At 45.0% G+C, this 15,679-nt stretch overlaps 1 protein-coding gene across 1 annotated transcript in view; it reads left to right on the top strand.

The window, feature by feature from the left end:
• Nucleotides 1-78: 78 nt before the first annotated feature.
• Nucleotides 79-15,679, top strand: part of ube2e1 (ubiquitin-conjugating enzyme E2E 1) — a 37,852-nt gene continuing 22,251 nt past the window's right edge. Inside the window, exons 1-3 of the mRNA XM_015955769.3 lie at nucleotides 79-214; nucleotides 3,275-3,472; nucleotides 9,535-9,585. Coding sequence (XP_015811255.1) covers nucleotides 3,282-3,472; nucleotides 9,535-9,585 — 242 coding nt within the window. The 5' untranslated portion in view covers nucleotides 79-214; nucleotides 3,275-3,281. The remainder of the gene's footprint in view (nucleotides 215-3,274; nucleotides 3,473-9,534; nucleotides 9,586-15,679) is intronic.

Genomic DNA, 15,679 nt, shown 5'->3' with positions numbered 1-15,679 from the left:
TATCTTTATAATTACCGCCAGAGCTTTTATTTTGGCAGTCAACACCGGAAACTCCACAGTAACAGTCGCTGCCTTGACAGTGGCGTTCTGGCTTCGGTACGTTCTCCAGCAGCAGCAAGTCAAAGCACCGGGCAGCCAGTGTTTGGGTTTTGTGGACTACAGGGACTTTGGGAACCGTTTTCTCCGCCGCGGTGCGTCCAGCCTGTTCAGGAAGGTGAGCAGCCAGTTTTCCACGGTGACAACACTCGCTTGCTGTAATGGATTTGAGGCGCTGAGGCGTTATCTGCGGAAGGGGGGGGGCGGTCGTTGTCGTTGTGGAGACGAGGTGTGGGGGGGTGGGGGGTATCCATTCTGTCTTTGTGCTACTGGGGCAGACCTGGCAGAGGTCAGTGGCAGACCCGCTACCAGAGGGCTGCTCCTGGTTAGCTGCAGCATCTTCCGACATCTACATGCTTGATGCTAACTCTTCATTTATCCAACAAAACAGGCGGAGCGGACCGGGTCGGAACGAGCCCGTGGGCTCCCCCGAACTCTCCGAACATTTAAACCCACTTCTCCGAGGTGTTGAGGGTTTTTAAAAACATCAGAAAGTTTCCTCAGCCCGGAGTAGCTCACCACGCTACAATAGAGTTCTTTCACAAACCAGGAGCAGCAGACTGATGAAACATCACAGATTAGAACCGGAGATCCACATCAATGATTCCGAAACCTATTTTAACTTCTAACCAATAAACAACATGCTGACACCTGGATCAGACCATCAGTGGTTAAAGTCTGAACACATATTTGAAAGGACAATTAAGCAGCAGCAGCACACAGGCCAGCTGTTGTGTTTGGGTCTGTGAGGTGTGCTTCTGTCAGTCACATTTAAATGTAAGCTAGAGTCTGAAGTTCATCTCTGTCTCAAAGGCAGCTGCACTTATTTATTTATTCACTTCATGCAAACCACTAATCCAGAGCTGTGGCTCCCAAAGTTTGGGTTAGGACCTCTCTGTGCGACAAACACTTGGGTGTACTTGATTAAACATTACTCTAGTTTTTTCTATAATCATTACAAGAGCTAAAAACAGTTAGCAGAGAAATCTTGACAGGTGTTAGCCGAAGCTAAAATGATTTTGCTCTGCATGTCAATCCATTTCCCTCTGGGATTAATAAAGTATTTTTGAATTGAATTGAATGTAGGTCCAGCCACGCTCCACTGGAACCTCAGCAGGTTTTCCACTGGCCTGATCAGTGTTGTTTAATGCCAATTACAGCACTCTGTTGGTTTGGTGGCAGGATGTTGCGATGGAGTGGAACAACTAAGATGGCGACGACTTGTTTGGCATCAAGTTTTCCGCTGTTCCTGTCTGCCATTCCCCCACAGCAGACCACAGCATCAAAGGTAGCAGACACTACCACAGTGTCATAGAAGGTCCTTAAAGGAGTCCTGTACACCCCAAAAGATCTAAGCCACCCTAGCAAGACAACTTAGATTCTTTTTGTAGAGCGCATTTGGAGCTGAAAAGGCCAACATCCATTCATCCACTAATCCATCCATCCACCCACCCATCCTCCATTCACTCACTCATCCATCCATACATCCAACCATCCATCAATCCACCCATCCATTCAACCATCCATTTACTAATCCATCCTTCCATCCATCCTCCATTCACTCACTCATCCATCCATCCTCCATTCACTCACTCATCCATCCATCCATCCATTCACTCATCCATCATTCCACCCATCCATTCACTCATCCATCAATCCACCCATCCATTCAACCATCATCCACTCACTCATCCATCAATCCACCCATTCATTCAACCATCCTTCCATCCACTCATCCATCCACCCATCCATCCACTCATCCATCCACTCACTCACTCACTCACTCACTCACTCACTCACTCACTCACTCACTCACTCACTCACTCACTCATCCATCCTCCCATTCATCCATTCGTCCACTCACTCACTCACTCACTCACTCACTCACTCACTCACTCACTCACTCACTCACTCACTCACTCACTCACTCACTCACTCACTCACTCACTCACCCATCCATCCTCCCATTCGTCCACTGGCTCACTTGCCCGTCCATCCATATATATAAACATACATATTCTTACGCCTATCCGGGGTCGGGCCACAGGGACAGCAGCCTAAGCACAGAGGCCCAGACTTCCCTCTCTCCAGCCTCCGGGATCAGCTCCTCCAGGGGAATTCTAAGGTATTCCCAGGCCAGACTAGAAAAATAGTCTCTCCATCGTGTCCTCGCTGCTCGTAAACAAAAATGTTGAATCCTCAATAACTGTGGTGGGTGGGGACTCTACGGGGAATAGTGGTGGTGGGTCTATGCTAACACTCCATTGTGACATCACAATAGGGGCCTTTTTGAAACACCTCATTTTATACATTTAATCCCTAAAACCAAATGCTGACTGAAGACAGATGGATATTTTTTGTTCACCTTTAGAGCGTTTAGAGGCAGTAGAGAATACTTAAGTACAAAAACAGCTGAAAACTGAGCACAGCTGATGTTTGTGGTCGTTTAGCTAGCCAGCATAACAGATTCTATGTGGTCTCCATATAGGCAGCAGCCTCACTGGGAATCAAAGAGCTGCACCTGTGTTCACAGGTTTACCTAAAATTACTGTCATAAAGAAAATTATACTGGTGTCCAACACGTGGGAGATCTCATCCTCTGTCCAGTCCAAACCAGTTTTCTGTCTGACCTTTGATACAAGAGGTCATCTTTTTAAGAACACGTATCTAAAATAAACATGTTATTGTTTGTTGTTGGATGGTTTTAATTTTCAAGGAAATTTCTCAGCTTTCCAACGAAAAGGAAGCACTGCGTTCACCAGCACATACCTGGATGAGAACATCAGAAGCAGGATTACCGTAGAAAGGACAGAAAACACAGACAAAGAGAAGATTCTTTATTATGGTTGTTGGCGGCTGAACAATCAGTCGCTGCTTTTCCTGATGGTTGACTGTGGATAAATAACAGGAAATTGGGAAGGAGGCGGAGGAAAAGACATAATGGTCGTCAGCTGGAGTCAAAGCGAGGGGCTGCACTGTTCCTGGTTGCTAACACACCGTCTCAGCCAGGAAATCGGCTGTTTCAATCATTTATTATGTAAAACTTGACCAGGGTTGCTGAACAAAATAAGACGGATCATTTCAGAGTCAGTAATGGAGAATTACAGCATTAGCAGCCCCCTCCAGAGACTCCACCAGCTGCTTCTACAGCGGGTCTTATTCTGAGCATGTGTTTCAGAGTCAGCATGTCCAGCGAGGTGCAGCCGAGGCCTGACGACAGTCCCAACACCAGCGGGGGAAGTTCGGACACCGAGCAGAGGGAGGCAGCACCTCCGGAGCAGCCTGGCCCCGAGCAGCGTGACCAGACCCAGCCCAAAAAGAAGGAGGCCAAAATCTCAAGCAAGACCGCTGCCAAGCTCTCCACCAGCGCCAAGAGGTAGACGCGCTGCTCTCTCTTCTCTTTGTTTCCTGCTGGCTGTGTGCCTTTTCTGCCCCGACGGCTCTGCTCAGCTACTCGAGTGGTTTTCTCTTTGCTGCTGTGGCTCCAAACAGCTGAAACCACCACCAGGATTGAAACGCTTTGTAATAATAGCAATGGCATGTTGGCAAAACGGGATAAAAAACTAAAAGAAGAGCAGTAAAAGGATCCAACAGGGATTTGGAGCTGAAGAGGAGGATAATCTAAAAGTGTTTCTGTCTCACTGGACAGGGACTGTTGGGGACAAGTCTCAAACTAATCTCCAGAGAGTCTCCGCGATGTGTTGGAGAGTCAGATAGGGTGTCTCTGCACAGCTTTGTGCTCAAGCCAGTGGATTTGAAAACGTCTTTCTAGTTTTGGTCAAAGTCAGACTCATCCCTGACCCCTGCGAGTCAGAGAGTGGAGAAGGCTGAGAAAACTTTAGGAGGAGCTGGAATTTAAGTAGTTGTTTGTTTGTATTGACATCATCTAGAGCTGGACGATGTGGAATAAATCTCAATAGGATTTTTTACATCAGTCGATATCGTGGTGATATAGAACAATTCACTGTGTTTGTCAAATTTTAATGCTCTGTGGTACTTTTAAGTGAGATTGGAGATATCAGAAGGATATTTCTTTATATTGAAGATGAAAAAAAGATGACCATGTTATCAAACATTATACAGTGATCCCTCGCTACTTCGCGGTTCGTTCATCGCGGATTCACGACTTCGCGTTTTTTTTCTTTGGAGCCTTATTCAAGGGAAATTCGCTGATTCGCGGTATTTTTCTATGCGAAATATCAAGAAATTCCTGTTTTTTTTAATCAATTCCATCATAAAATGCACTTTTTGTAATAAAACTATAAATAAACCAAGTAAAAAAAAATGTCTATGTAAAGAGAGGGTTTTAAAAGTCTGAATACTGAATACGTACTTGTTAAATAAATACTGTAAATATGGTGTCCCTACTTCGCGGATTTTCACCTATCGCGGCCAGGTCTGGAACGCATCTACCGCGATAAACGAGGGATCACCTGTATAACTGTTTAGGATAAATAAAAGTAAAATAACTTTGCAAATACAACAAAGTGCTGCGGTTCTTGGAGTGCTTCTGTAAGATCTTTAAAAGATAAAAGGTGAGGGGAGACTAGCGGGAGGGAGAACGAGGTGGATGGTGTGTGTGTGTGGGGTTGAGTAAACCGGACACGTGGACCTGACTTAGTGGACTTCACGGTTTTTTATCTTTTTGGGGACGTGGGTGTGGGGCTGAGCAATAAATCCACAAATCCCTACATTCTCCGTGCCACGTACATGAAGGAGTTGATTAGGATATCACGAAAAGAAAAGAAAGTTATTGGTTTATGGTGAATGAAATTATTTGGCCCAGCTCTAATGCCACATCTCCCCATGTCGGGCTCGGTCTATCTCCTGGAAATACTCAGTGGGGCCTGCCGAGCACTCGGAGCAGGTCAGGACCAAGAAGACCATACTGCTGGAAGAACACTGACTTGGTGTTGGATTAGGAGATTATTTTAGATTTAGAAACTGCCGTGGTTTATTCCCTCCTAAAGGACACATGTATTCAGCTTCTCTGGAAAAGTCTGCTCCTGCATCTAATCAGCTCCAGCTGTGACCTTCATATCACCCGTATGAGCAGCTTTACCAACAGCTGGGTCAGATTAATGTTTGGGAAAGACTTCTTATCACCGGTAGGATGGTTGCGCTCATTTTAGTTTTTTCCACTGAAGCCGGTGACTGAAATCCAACGAGCCTGTTGGGAGGGGCCAGCTGTCAACATTACAGAAGGTAGGTACTTGGTTGGTTTGGGAGATCATGCATGAGTGTCTGGATCTCGCTTTTCCCTCTTGGCTGGTCTGGCCTTGCTCGCTTGCTGCACCAGCCTCTCAAGTCTTTAGCTTACGCTGTAGAAATGTGTCACTTCAGGAAATCCTGCAGATTAAATTACACAGAATGCAGTCAGGCTGGGGAGTACTGTGGAGATTATATTACAGGCTGCTGTCAAATATCTTTTCTCTTGACTCATCTGAGTCCTGTGCAGTTGCCTCTCCACAGAGGAGCGTTCAAATAAAAGCCTCTTGGCTAGTTTAACACTTATGCATGATGTGGATCATCACCCTACCGTCAAACTGCATTACAACCGATCGTTGGAGGCTATCGTTTACCTCCATGGGCCTTTACACTTTCATTATTATATTTAGCTACAAACGTTTTGGTACTGTATCTTGTAAACCGATTCACTAAATGCATGAATAAATAAACTGTGCTGGCTTGATAGAAAGTCTGGTCCCTGGATGTTGTTCATAATTTAAAGGTAACAAAGTTTTCATTCCATCCAATGCTGCTGTTGTGTCTTTTGGCAAGGCACGCCTTGCCTGGTGGTGGTTGGACGGACTGGTGGCGCCAGTATTCGCTAGTCTCAATTTCGTCAGTGTGCCCCAGGGCAGCTGTGGCTTCATTATAGCTCATCGTCACCAGCGTGTGAATGTGTGGATGACTGACTGTGTTGTGAAGCGCCTTGGGGGGTTGTGGAATCTTAAGCAGGCGCTGTACAAATACAGACCATTTACCATCAATCCAACCAACACATGTTTGTAGGTAATACATCGGAATTTGTACCTGTAACATTGTTGTTGTACAAGTCTGTTGTAGAATCGAGCAAGAAATTGCCTCCTTTTGCCCATCAGCCAAGGCCAACATTAGAAACCTGGGAGTTATTTTTGATCCAGCTTTAAGTTTAGACTCACACGTCAAAACCATCTCCCGCTCTTGTTTCTTTCAACTGAGAAACATTTCAAGAGTCCGTAAACTGGTTTCTACTGCAGATCTGGAAAAAATCATCCATGCCTTTGTGTCATCACGCTTAGACTACTGTAACGCTCTTTTTACTGGTCTCAGCAAAACCTCCCTCTCACGCCTTCAAGCCATCCAAAATGCAGCAGCCAGACTCCTAACCAAATCCAGCAGACGAGCTCACATCACTCCAGTTTTACAGTCCCTCCACTGGCTCCCGGTGGAATATAGAATACAGTTTAAAGTTTTAGTGCTGACCTATAGAGCTCTTAACAACCAGGCTCCAAGCTACCTATCTGAGCTTTTATCCCCACACACCACCTCTCGGAACCTTAGATCCACATCTGAAAACCTCCTGGCTGTTCCTCGAACCAGACTGAAAACCAAAGGGGACAGGGCCTTTCAGACTATTGCAGCCAGACTTTGGAACAGTCTACCTTCAAATCTCCATCTCTCTAACACTGTAGAGGTCTTTAAAAATCATCTAAAAACTCACCTTTTCATCCAGGCGTTCCCTCCCTAAATGTTCAAAAAGATGGCTTTGTTCGGGTTCACACCTTCACTTTGTTTATACTCATGATTTTGGTTACTATTGTTGTCACTGCTATTGTTTTTATGATGTTTTTATTGGTTTGAGGTATTTGCCCTGATTTTATCATGTTGTAGAGCGCTTTGTGATTTATATCTGTGAAAGGCGCTCTATAAATAAACCTTACTTACTACTTACTAGTGCTTTTGCATTTCATAGGTTTTCCATAGTTGAGATTAGCATGTAATAACTGTCCATGTGAAACACGTGGTCACAGAGCAGAATACAGTTTCTACATGAGGGTCGCATCTGAGAATGTAGCTTAGAGGACTCGGTCACTTGATGACTCTTTTTCTTTTAGTTTGCAGCATCGTTTTTTTTTCATCATGTGGATCATGATAGATGGACCAGATCCGGGATCCAGCAGTTGAAGTCCTCTTCCTCCGTAGCGCGGCTGGGTTTGGGGCCTCATTTATAAAGCTTGCTAGGTCTGAAAGTTGCTTAAGTCACTTTTTATGCAAACTTTGTGATTTCTAGTGATGGTATGCAACTTTACACTAGCTCTGACCCTGAAGCACACACGTTTTTAGATGACTGGCTGATCAGCTGATTTCGATTCCCTAGAGCAGTCCTGTTAGATTTATGTGCTGAACTGGGCCCGACCCACCAGAACCGTGCAGTCCCAGTGCACCTGCAGCCGTTGACCCCTCTAGGGTTTCCTGCAGCCGGCCCATTCCAGCAGGAATTGGCTCACAGGCTGACATTTGCTTTATATGATGGACAGCTCTCGTCTGAAGCCCATTTGGGTTAAATTAAATGTTCCTCGCTTAGATCGGGAATATCTCAGTCATCCCTGAACACCAGTCGTTTTGGATGCATCATTAAAGTGACTATTGCCATCTTCTCTTTGCCTCCACCTTCAGATCTGACCACTTCTTTTTTTAAATCTCCTACACAGGTCTCTCTGTTACTCCCATAGATCACAGCTATACAAACACTGTGCAGCTGGAAGGCAATAAAACATTTTTATGTGCCTCTACCTTAAAGTCATCATCGCACACTGGTGAAGTTCATCTCCACATTTGACCCATCCCCATTGAGGGGAGCGCTGAGCTGCAGCAGTGGCCTCGCTCTTGGGAAATATTTGGTGGTTTAACCCCCCAATCCAACCCACTTAACTCATTCACTGCCATTGACGACTAAAGTCGTCATTTGCATTTTTTACTGTTTGAGCATTGGAACGAGCCCCCGCTCATCTCAGCCCTGAAGCCGATCTTCATCCGCATACGTCACACGTCACATGATCAGGAAGCAGACCATCCATGTGTTTGGAGATCGTTTTGGGCCGTTCCTGTAAAAAAAAAAAAGTGAGGCGCAAACCGGAAAAGCGTCTGCCGATCACAATTCGACAACGGATTATGAAAGAACGGATAACGCTCGAAACACGCAGATTCTTCCTGATGTAAGAGGTGAGTCTCCGCTTTGTTTTGGTTGTTTTGGCATCGACATCATGCTAGCGCGCAACGTTCTGTGACTCTTAAAAAAAACTGTAAAAATGGTGAGAAACGCTGGCAGCGAAGGCCGTTAGTGATCAGGAAACGGCTGGCAGTGAATGAGTTAGGGGGGGGGGGGGGGGGGGTTAAAGCAGGGAGCCATTTATAAAGTCGTTGGTATGTCCCAACCAGGAATCGAACCCCGATCTCCCAGTCCCAGGGTGGACACTCTACCACTAGGCCACAGAGCTGGTACCTTTAAGCACCTTGATTTCAGTCTTAGTGAAATTGCGTTTTCTAGACCTCTCTGTTGCCATGGTTACCCATGAAATGCCACAAATGAACCAACCCATGAATGTGCAGAATATTCATAAGGTCCTTTGCATTGACCACTTATGGCAGAAAGTGGGTGTGTAGGAGGTGGAATATGATCCACAACAGCTGAGCTCATTCCTAGGAAGAGTTAGATTTGTGCAACTGTGTTAGGTCTGAATAGTTCTATGCATAAGCAAACTATTTAGTTGAGTTTAAGTAGATTTTAGTAAGGATTCTGTGCAAATATTTGAAAATGAGGCCCCTGAATAGGAGCAGGGGGGAGTTGGGAGTAGAACTGCTGCTCTTCTGCACGGAAAAAAGTTCAGACATCTTATTAGGAGGCCCCCCGTCCGACTCCTTCTAGAGGTTTTCCAGACAGTGGCGGGAGACCCACAGTGTTTTATTTCTGTAAAAGCTGACTGACGTCATACTGAAAAGTTTGAAACTTGCTTTAGTGCCTCTGAGCAAACTTTTGTACCATAACTGATTTTTTTTCCTGCTATGAACTGAAGATTTTTCCCACAAGAGCGCAGCAGCTTTTCTAGCTGACGCACAGAGAAGTAGCACCTGGTTTCTGCATGCAGGCAAATCACTGGCGTGTAATGAATACTTAATGAGGGAGAAATGTGATCCTTCCACAGTAAATTCATTAGAACCATTTTTATGTGCACAGCTTCCTGGAAGTGTGGGGTACCAGAAGTGTGGTTAGCAGCATTATTTACCACAGTTAATATCTGTTTATACACACAGACTAATGTTCAGCTGATCTTTGTTTATCCTGCGTGACAGGACCTCTTCTTCTACAGAAGCTCCTTAAAAATCCATTTCATGCGTTGGTCACAGTATTTAGATCTGAATGTGATCTTAACAAACTGCCTCGTCTTCTTTCAGGATCCAGAAGGAGCTGGCAGAGATCACCTTGGACCCGCCTCCGAACTGCAGGTAGGAGCCTGTTGGTGGTGTTTTTAGAAGACTGTTAGCTCTGACACCTGAGGTGGTTCGTTGCGGCGTAGAGCTCTTGTTGCAGAGGAAGCCGAGTGATTGAACAGTGTGAGCGGTTTGAGGCTTGAACGTGACTCTGGGTTTAGTGATGGCCTGATTCATGCTTCTCCGTCAGCTCCAACAGGGAGAGACACGCACGCACGGATGGAAGCGTTTTGCCCTCATGCTTGTCCGTCTTCTGGAGAGCGTTGCAAAGCAATTCCCCACCAGGACAGCAGAGGGCGTAGCGCTGTTTTGTGGTATCCTGTCGTGTATCGGTCCAAGATAGTGTGTTTATATTGTGTTTTTTGTATATAAGGGCCTTTTTAACAGACTTATTTGTCTCTCATTCTCCTCCACCTCTTCATGCGCTCGCCACCTCTAAACCCACGTTTCCTGTCATTTCCGTCCACAAATAAAATGCTTGCTGTGCATCTTTTCACTCCTCCTGTCACGTGGAATTAAACATTCATGTTTTTAGAGTTTTTTTCACGAGGAATTCTTCAAGCTGCTCCGTGTCTGCCGCTAGTTATCCTCGGCTCTCTTTATGTTTTTGAGGGTGCAATGGCGGCGGTGTAGACGACAGCAGCGTCCTGACCAATCGCAAGCTTGCGTTGTCCGTCTCGACGGACGGATGTTAAGAAAAGAGAGCTCGACTCCGTCCGTCCTTGCGGGGCTCTCCAGCAGGCCCGCAAGGACGGATAACGGCGTTGCGTGTCTCCGCACTGACGCAGACACAGAAGCATGACTCAGGCTTTATGATCATTCATGCTCTTTGAGGGCTGCAGCTCAACACACCTGATTGGTTCTTTTTCTCCTGAGACAAAGAGATGTGAGAAACTGGGTTTGTTAAGCCTGATTTATGCTTCTCCGTCTGCGTCAGTGCGGAGACACGCAACGCCATTATCCGTCCTTGCGTAGGGCACGCAAGTACGTACGGAGTCGAGCCCACTTTTTTAAACATCCGTCGAACGAGACGGATGACGCAAGCTTGTGATTGGTCAGGACGCCGCTGTTGTTTACAGCGCCGCCATTGCAAAGAGAGCCGAGGATAACTAGCGGCAGACACGGAGCAGCTTGAAGAATACCTCGCGAAAAAACTCTAAAAATATGAACGTTTCATCCTCCCGTGACTGGAGGAGTGAAAAGATGTGCAGCAAGCATTTTATTTGTGGATGGAAATGACAGGAAACGTGGGTTTAGAGGTGGGGAGCGCATGAAGAGGTGGAGGAGAATGAGAGACAAATATGTCCGTGTTAAAAGTCTCTTATAAACACAAAAAACACAATATAAACACACTATCTTGGACCGATGCATGACAGGATACCACAGAACAGCGCTACGCCCTCTGTTGTCCTGCAGGGCAATTGCTTTGCAACACTCTCCAGGAGACGGAGAAGTAAAAGAGCAAAACGCTTCCGTCAATCCGTGCGTGTCTGTCCCTTGCGGAGCTGACGGAGAAGCATAAACCAGGCTTTAGTTGGGATCCAAACTGCAGGTCTCCTTCTGTTTTTATTAATCCTGTTGCTGGAGCTGTTTTACATTATAGATGCTGAAGATGTCTTCAGCCAAAGAGGACAAGTAGCTTCACACCTGCACTGTTTGTGGGGTTCTGGAGGCCTGAATTAGCATGAAACCTGACTGATGAATGGAAGCTCTTAGGGTGTTGGCATAGCGGCTTTTTATTCTTTTGTAATTAAAATGTTTTTCAGTGTAACGTGATGAAGGAGCCATTATGAACATTTGTAAACATGGTTAACAGAAAAATAACGAAAACTGAGAGGACCTTTCATTTACATATGAAACAAATGATCTGCACACAGATTCTATTGGTTTAACATTTACACCAGGTTCTCTGGATCATGTCTGTTGAATTCAGAGAGTAAAATAGTTTCTCCGCAACAAAATGTCTTGTGTGATGTTGATCCAGTCAGTGATGGCTGGAATGTCCTGTTTCAGCTATCTCTGAGTGATGGCTTTGTTGCTCGCTGACAAAAGCATCCAGAGTAAATACTTATCTTTTATTCTCCAGTGTATTACGTTAACGTTAGTCAGATACAACGTCTCATAACTGCACTGCCAAATACATGGCATACATTACATACATACAGTGCTCAGCATAAACGAGTACACCCCACTACTTTAGTCAGAAAACCTTTAGTTTGCTTTCAGAATCAACATTTTCTATGAGATACCATACTACCACATGTGGGCCATTGATTGCTAACAAGATTTCTTCATTTGAACACAAAAAAGTGATTTTCCTAACAAATCCATTCAAGCCCATGTTGCAAAAATGAGCACACCCCAATTATAGTCTTGAGAGAAAAGCCACACTTAAGACCACAAAATCTGAATTAACAAGCACTCAACCACAGGTGAGTCTATTGATTCATTTAAGAGGTGTCCAGGCAGCAGACAGTGCAACCGTCTTACAGAGACTTCTAGGCCATCTATGGAAGTTAACATCTCAACCAGAGCATCTTCTGATGAGAAGGGTTGAAGAAAATCACCATGTTAGTTCACTGCAGTTAGCACACACTGCAGAGGAAGCCTCTCCTAAAGCCCATGCACAAAAAACACACCTAGGATCTGCTAGGGGCCATGCTGAAAGAGATGAGGACTACTGGGACTCTAAACTCTGGAGTGATGAGACAAACATCACTGTTTTTGTAACTAATAATTTCTAAACTGTATGGCGTCGTAAAGGTGAGGATTTCAAAGAGAAATGCATGGTGCCTACAGTGAAACACGGTGGTGGCGGTGTCCTTATGTGGGCTGCGTGAGTGCTGCTGGTGTTGGGGAGCTGCATTTCATTGATGGTATCATGAACTCAACAACGTACTGCTCTATACGGAAGGAGATGCTGCCATCACTCCCTACACTTGGTCGTCGTGAACTTTTCCAACACAATGATCCAAAACACACATCTGGAGCTACTGTTGCATTTCTGAAGAACAGGGTGAAGGTGACTGAACGGCTAAGTCTGTCTCCTGATCTGAACCCAATCCAACACCTGTGGGGAATTCTGAAGCAGCAAGCTAAGCATCACTCTCCATCCATCATCCAGGCTCTAAAAGATGCTTGCTTAGTATGAAGATTGCTGTAAAGACTCTGACACCAGTCAGTGACTTGATGCAATTTGCTGGGTTCCTTATATAGGAAACCTTTTCCTGAGTGGCTTAATGAACTGACCTGAATTGGAATGTTTACTGTGTGAAGTACCTTGAGACGACTCGTCGTGATTTGGCGCTATATGACTAAACTTGAATTGAATTGGAGAAGTTCTTCTTGAAGAATGGAAAAAGATCGATGTTGCAAACAGGGATTCACTGAACTGCAGTGCTATCCTTTTCTCATGAAACCTACTTTCTGCACGGAGGAAATCAGAACCTAAAAGTCAATTTGAACCTGGGCGTCTGCAGCAAAAACACCTGGTTTGATGACTCTAGAGCTACAGTTGAGTAGATTCTTTGACTATTCAGATGTTTGGGTGCTTTGTTAGAGGCGACGCTGTGATCCAGGGTTTGTTTTGGTCTCAAAATCCAATAAGGTGTTATCAAGGTGTGAAGGTACCTTGATCTCTATATAAAGGTTTTTAAAAACTCTTTACATTCTAACTGTACAGTTTAGTAATAGAGATCAACCCGAGCCTCACTGTTGCTCTGGGAAGACCTTTTAACACTGAAAAGACCTGTGCTTGTTCGATGCTGGTTCTTTCTAAGAACTGGTTCCTTTTCCTTAGATGGTGCTGAGTCATTATGTCATGCCAAAGATGAGTGTGCTTGGAGCATCAAATTAAAAAAGACTGGAGGCTGTAACTGCTGCATCAACAAACTATTGAACAAAGGCTGAGAATGAACATTTTTCCTCAGTGAAAACGTTCTCATAGCATTTCCTGTCAGAAGTTAGGGTCGGATCTGTTGCACACCCGATACACATGAATGGGAAATGTGACATCATTTGTCCTAGAAAGAATTACATTTACAATATCTGAAATGTTAAAGTCCCATTAGTTGTCACACACACAGGTGTGTGTGCGAAATTTGATCTCCGCATTTGACCCATCCCCTGGGGGAGCGGTGAGCTGCAGACAAGCCGCGCTCGGGAACTATTTGGTGGTTTAACCCCCCAATCCAACCCCTTAATGCTGAGTGTCAAGCAGGGAGGCATTGGGTCCCATTTTTTCAAAGTCTTTGGTATGACCCGACCAGGAGTCGAACCCCTGATCTCCCAGTCTCAGGGCGGACACTCTACCACTAGGCCGCTGAGAAAGGTCAGGATAGTAGGAATGCTATTGTAGATATCTGGAACTTTTATTAGGAAAAATGGATCTTGAATACATTTCCATCCCGCCTTATACAGGTGCTGGCCAGTAAATTAGAATATCATCAAAAGGTTGAAAATATTTCAGTAATTCCATTCAAAACGTGAAACTTGTACATTATATTCATGCAATGCACACAGACCAATGTATTTCCAATGTTCATTACATTTAAATTTGATATTCATAAGTGACAACTAATGAAAACTCCAAATTTGGTATCTCAAAAAATTAGAATATTCTGAAAAGGCTGAATATAGAAGACACCTGCTGCCACTCTAATCAGCTGATTTACTCAAAACACCTGCAAAGGCCTTTAAAAGGTCCCTCAGTCTTGTTTTGAAGGCACCACAATCATGGGGAAGACTTCTGACTTAACAGCTGTCCAAAAGACAATCATTGACACCTTGCACAAGGAGGGCAAGACACAAAAGGTGATTGCTAAAGAAGCTGGCTGTCCGCAGAGCTCTGTGTCCAAGCACATTAACAGACAGGCGAAGGGACGGAAAAAATGTGGTAGAAAAAAGTGTACAAGCTCTAGGGATAACCGCACCCTGCAGAGAATTGTGACGACAAACCCATTCAAAAATGTGGGGGAGATCCACAAAGAGTGGACTGCAGCTGGAGTCAGCGCTTCAAGAACCACCACGAGGAGACTCATGAAAGACATGGGATTCAGGTGTCGCATTCCGTGTGTCAAGCCACTCTTGAACATGAAACAGCGCAAGAAGCGTCTCGCCTGGGCCAAGGACAAAAAGGACTGGACTGATGCTGAGTGGTCCAAAGTTATGTTTTCTGATGAAAGCAAGTTCTGCATTTCCTTTGGAAATCAAGGACCCAGAGTCTGGAGGAAGAGCGGAGAAGCACAGAATCCACGTTGCATGAGGTCCAGTGTAAAGTTTCCACCGTCAGTGATGGTGTGGGGTGCCATGTCATCTGCCGGTGTTGGCCCACTCTGTTTCCTGAGGTCCAGGGTCAATGCAGCCGTCTACCAGGAAGTTTTAGAGCACTTCATGCTTCCTGCTGCTGACCAACTTTATGGGGATGCAGACTTCACCTTTCAACAGGACTTGGCACCTGCACACAGTGCCAAAACCACCAGCACCTGGTTCAAGGACCATGGTATCCCTGTCCTTGATTGGCCAGCAAACTCGCCTGACCTTAACCCCATAGAAAATCTATGGGGTATTGTGAAGCGGAGGATGCAATACGCTAGACCCAACAATGCAGAGGAGCTGAAGATGACTATCAGAGCAACCTGGGCTCTCATAACACCTGAGCAGTGCCACAGACTGATCGAGTCCATGCCACGCCGCATTACTGCAGTTATTGAGGCAAAAGGAGCCCCGACTAAGTATTGAGTGCTATACATGCACATTCTTTTCATGTTCATTCTTTTCAGTTGGCCAACATTAGAGAAACAAACATTTTTTCATTGGCCTTTAGAATATTCTAATTTTCTGAGATACCAGATTTGATGTTTTCATTGGTTGTCACCTATAAATATCAAAATTAAACGTAATAAACATCGGAAATACATTGGTCTGTGTGCATTGCATGAATATAATGTACAAGTTTCACGTTTTGAATGGAATTACTGAAATATTTTCAACCTTTTGATGATATTCTAATTTACTGGCCAGCACCTGTAAATGTTCAAATGTCAGCATACAGCAGACCAAACAGCAGAGTGCCAAAGAAGACTTCACACACAGACCGGACACATTTTTG

This window comes from Nothobranchius furzeri, chromosome 11 (assembly GCF_043380555.1).
Source record: "Nothobranchius furzeri strain GRZ-AD chromosome 11, NfurGRZ-RIMD1, whole genome shotgun sequence".
NCBI classification, from domain to species: Eukaryota; Metazoa; Chordata; class Actinopteri; order Cyprinodontiformes; family Nothobranchiidae; genus Nothobranchius; species Nothobranchius furzeri.
The sequence above is the reverse complement of the archived record's forward strand: the minus strand, read 5'-3'. Positions and strand labels throughout refer to the sequence as shown.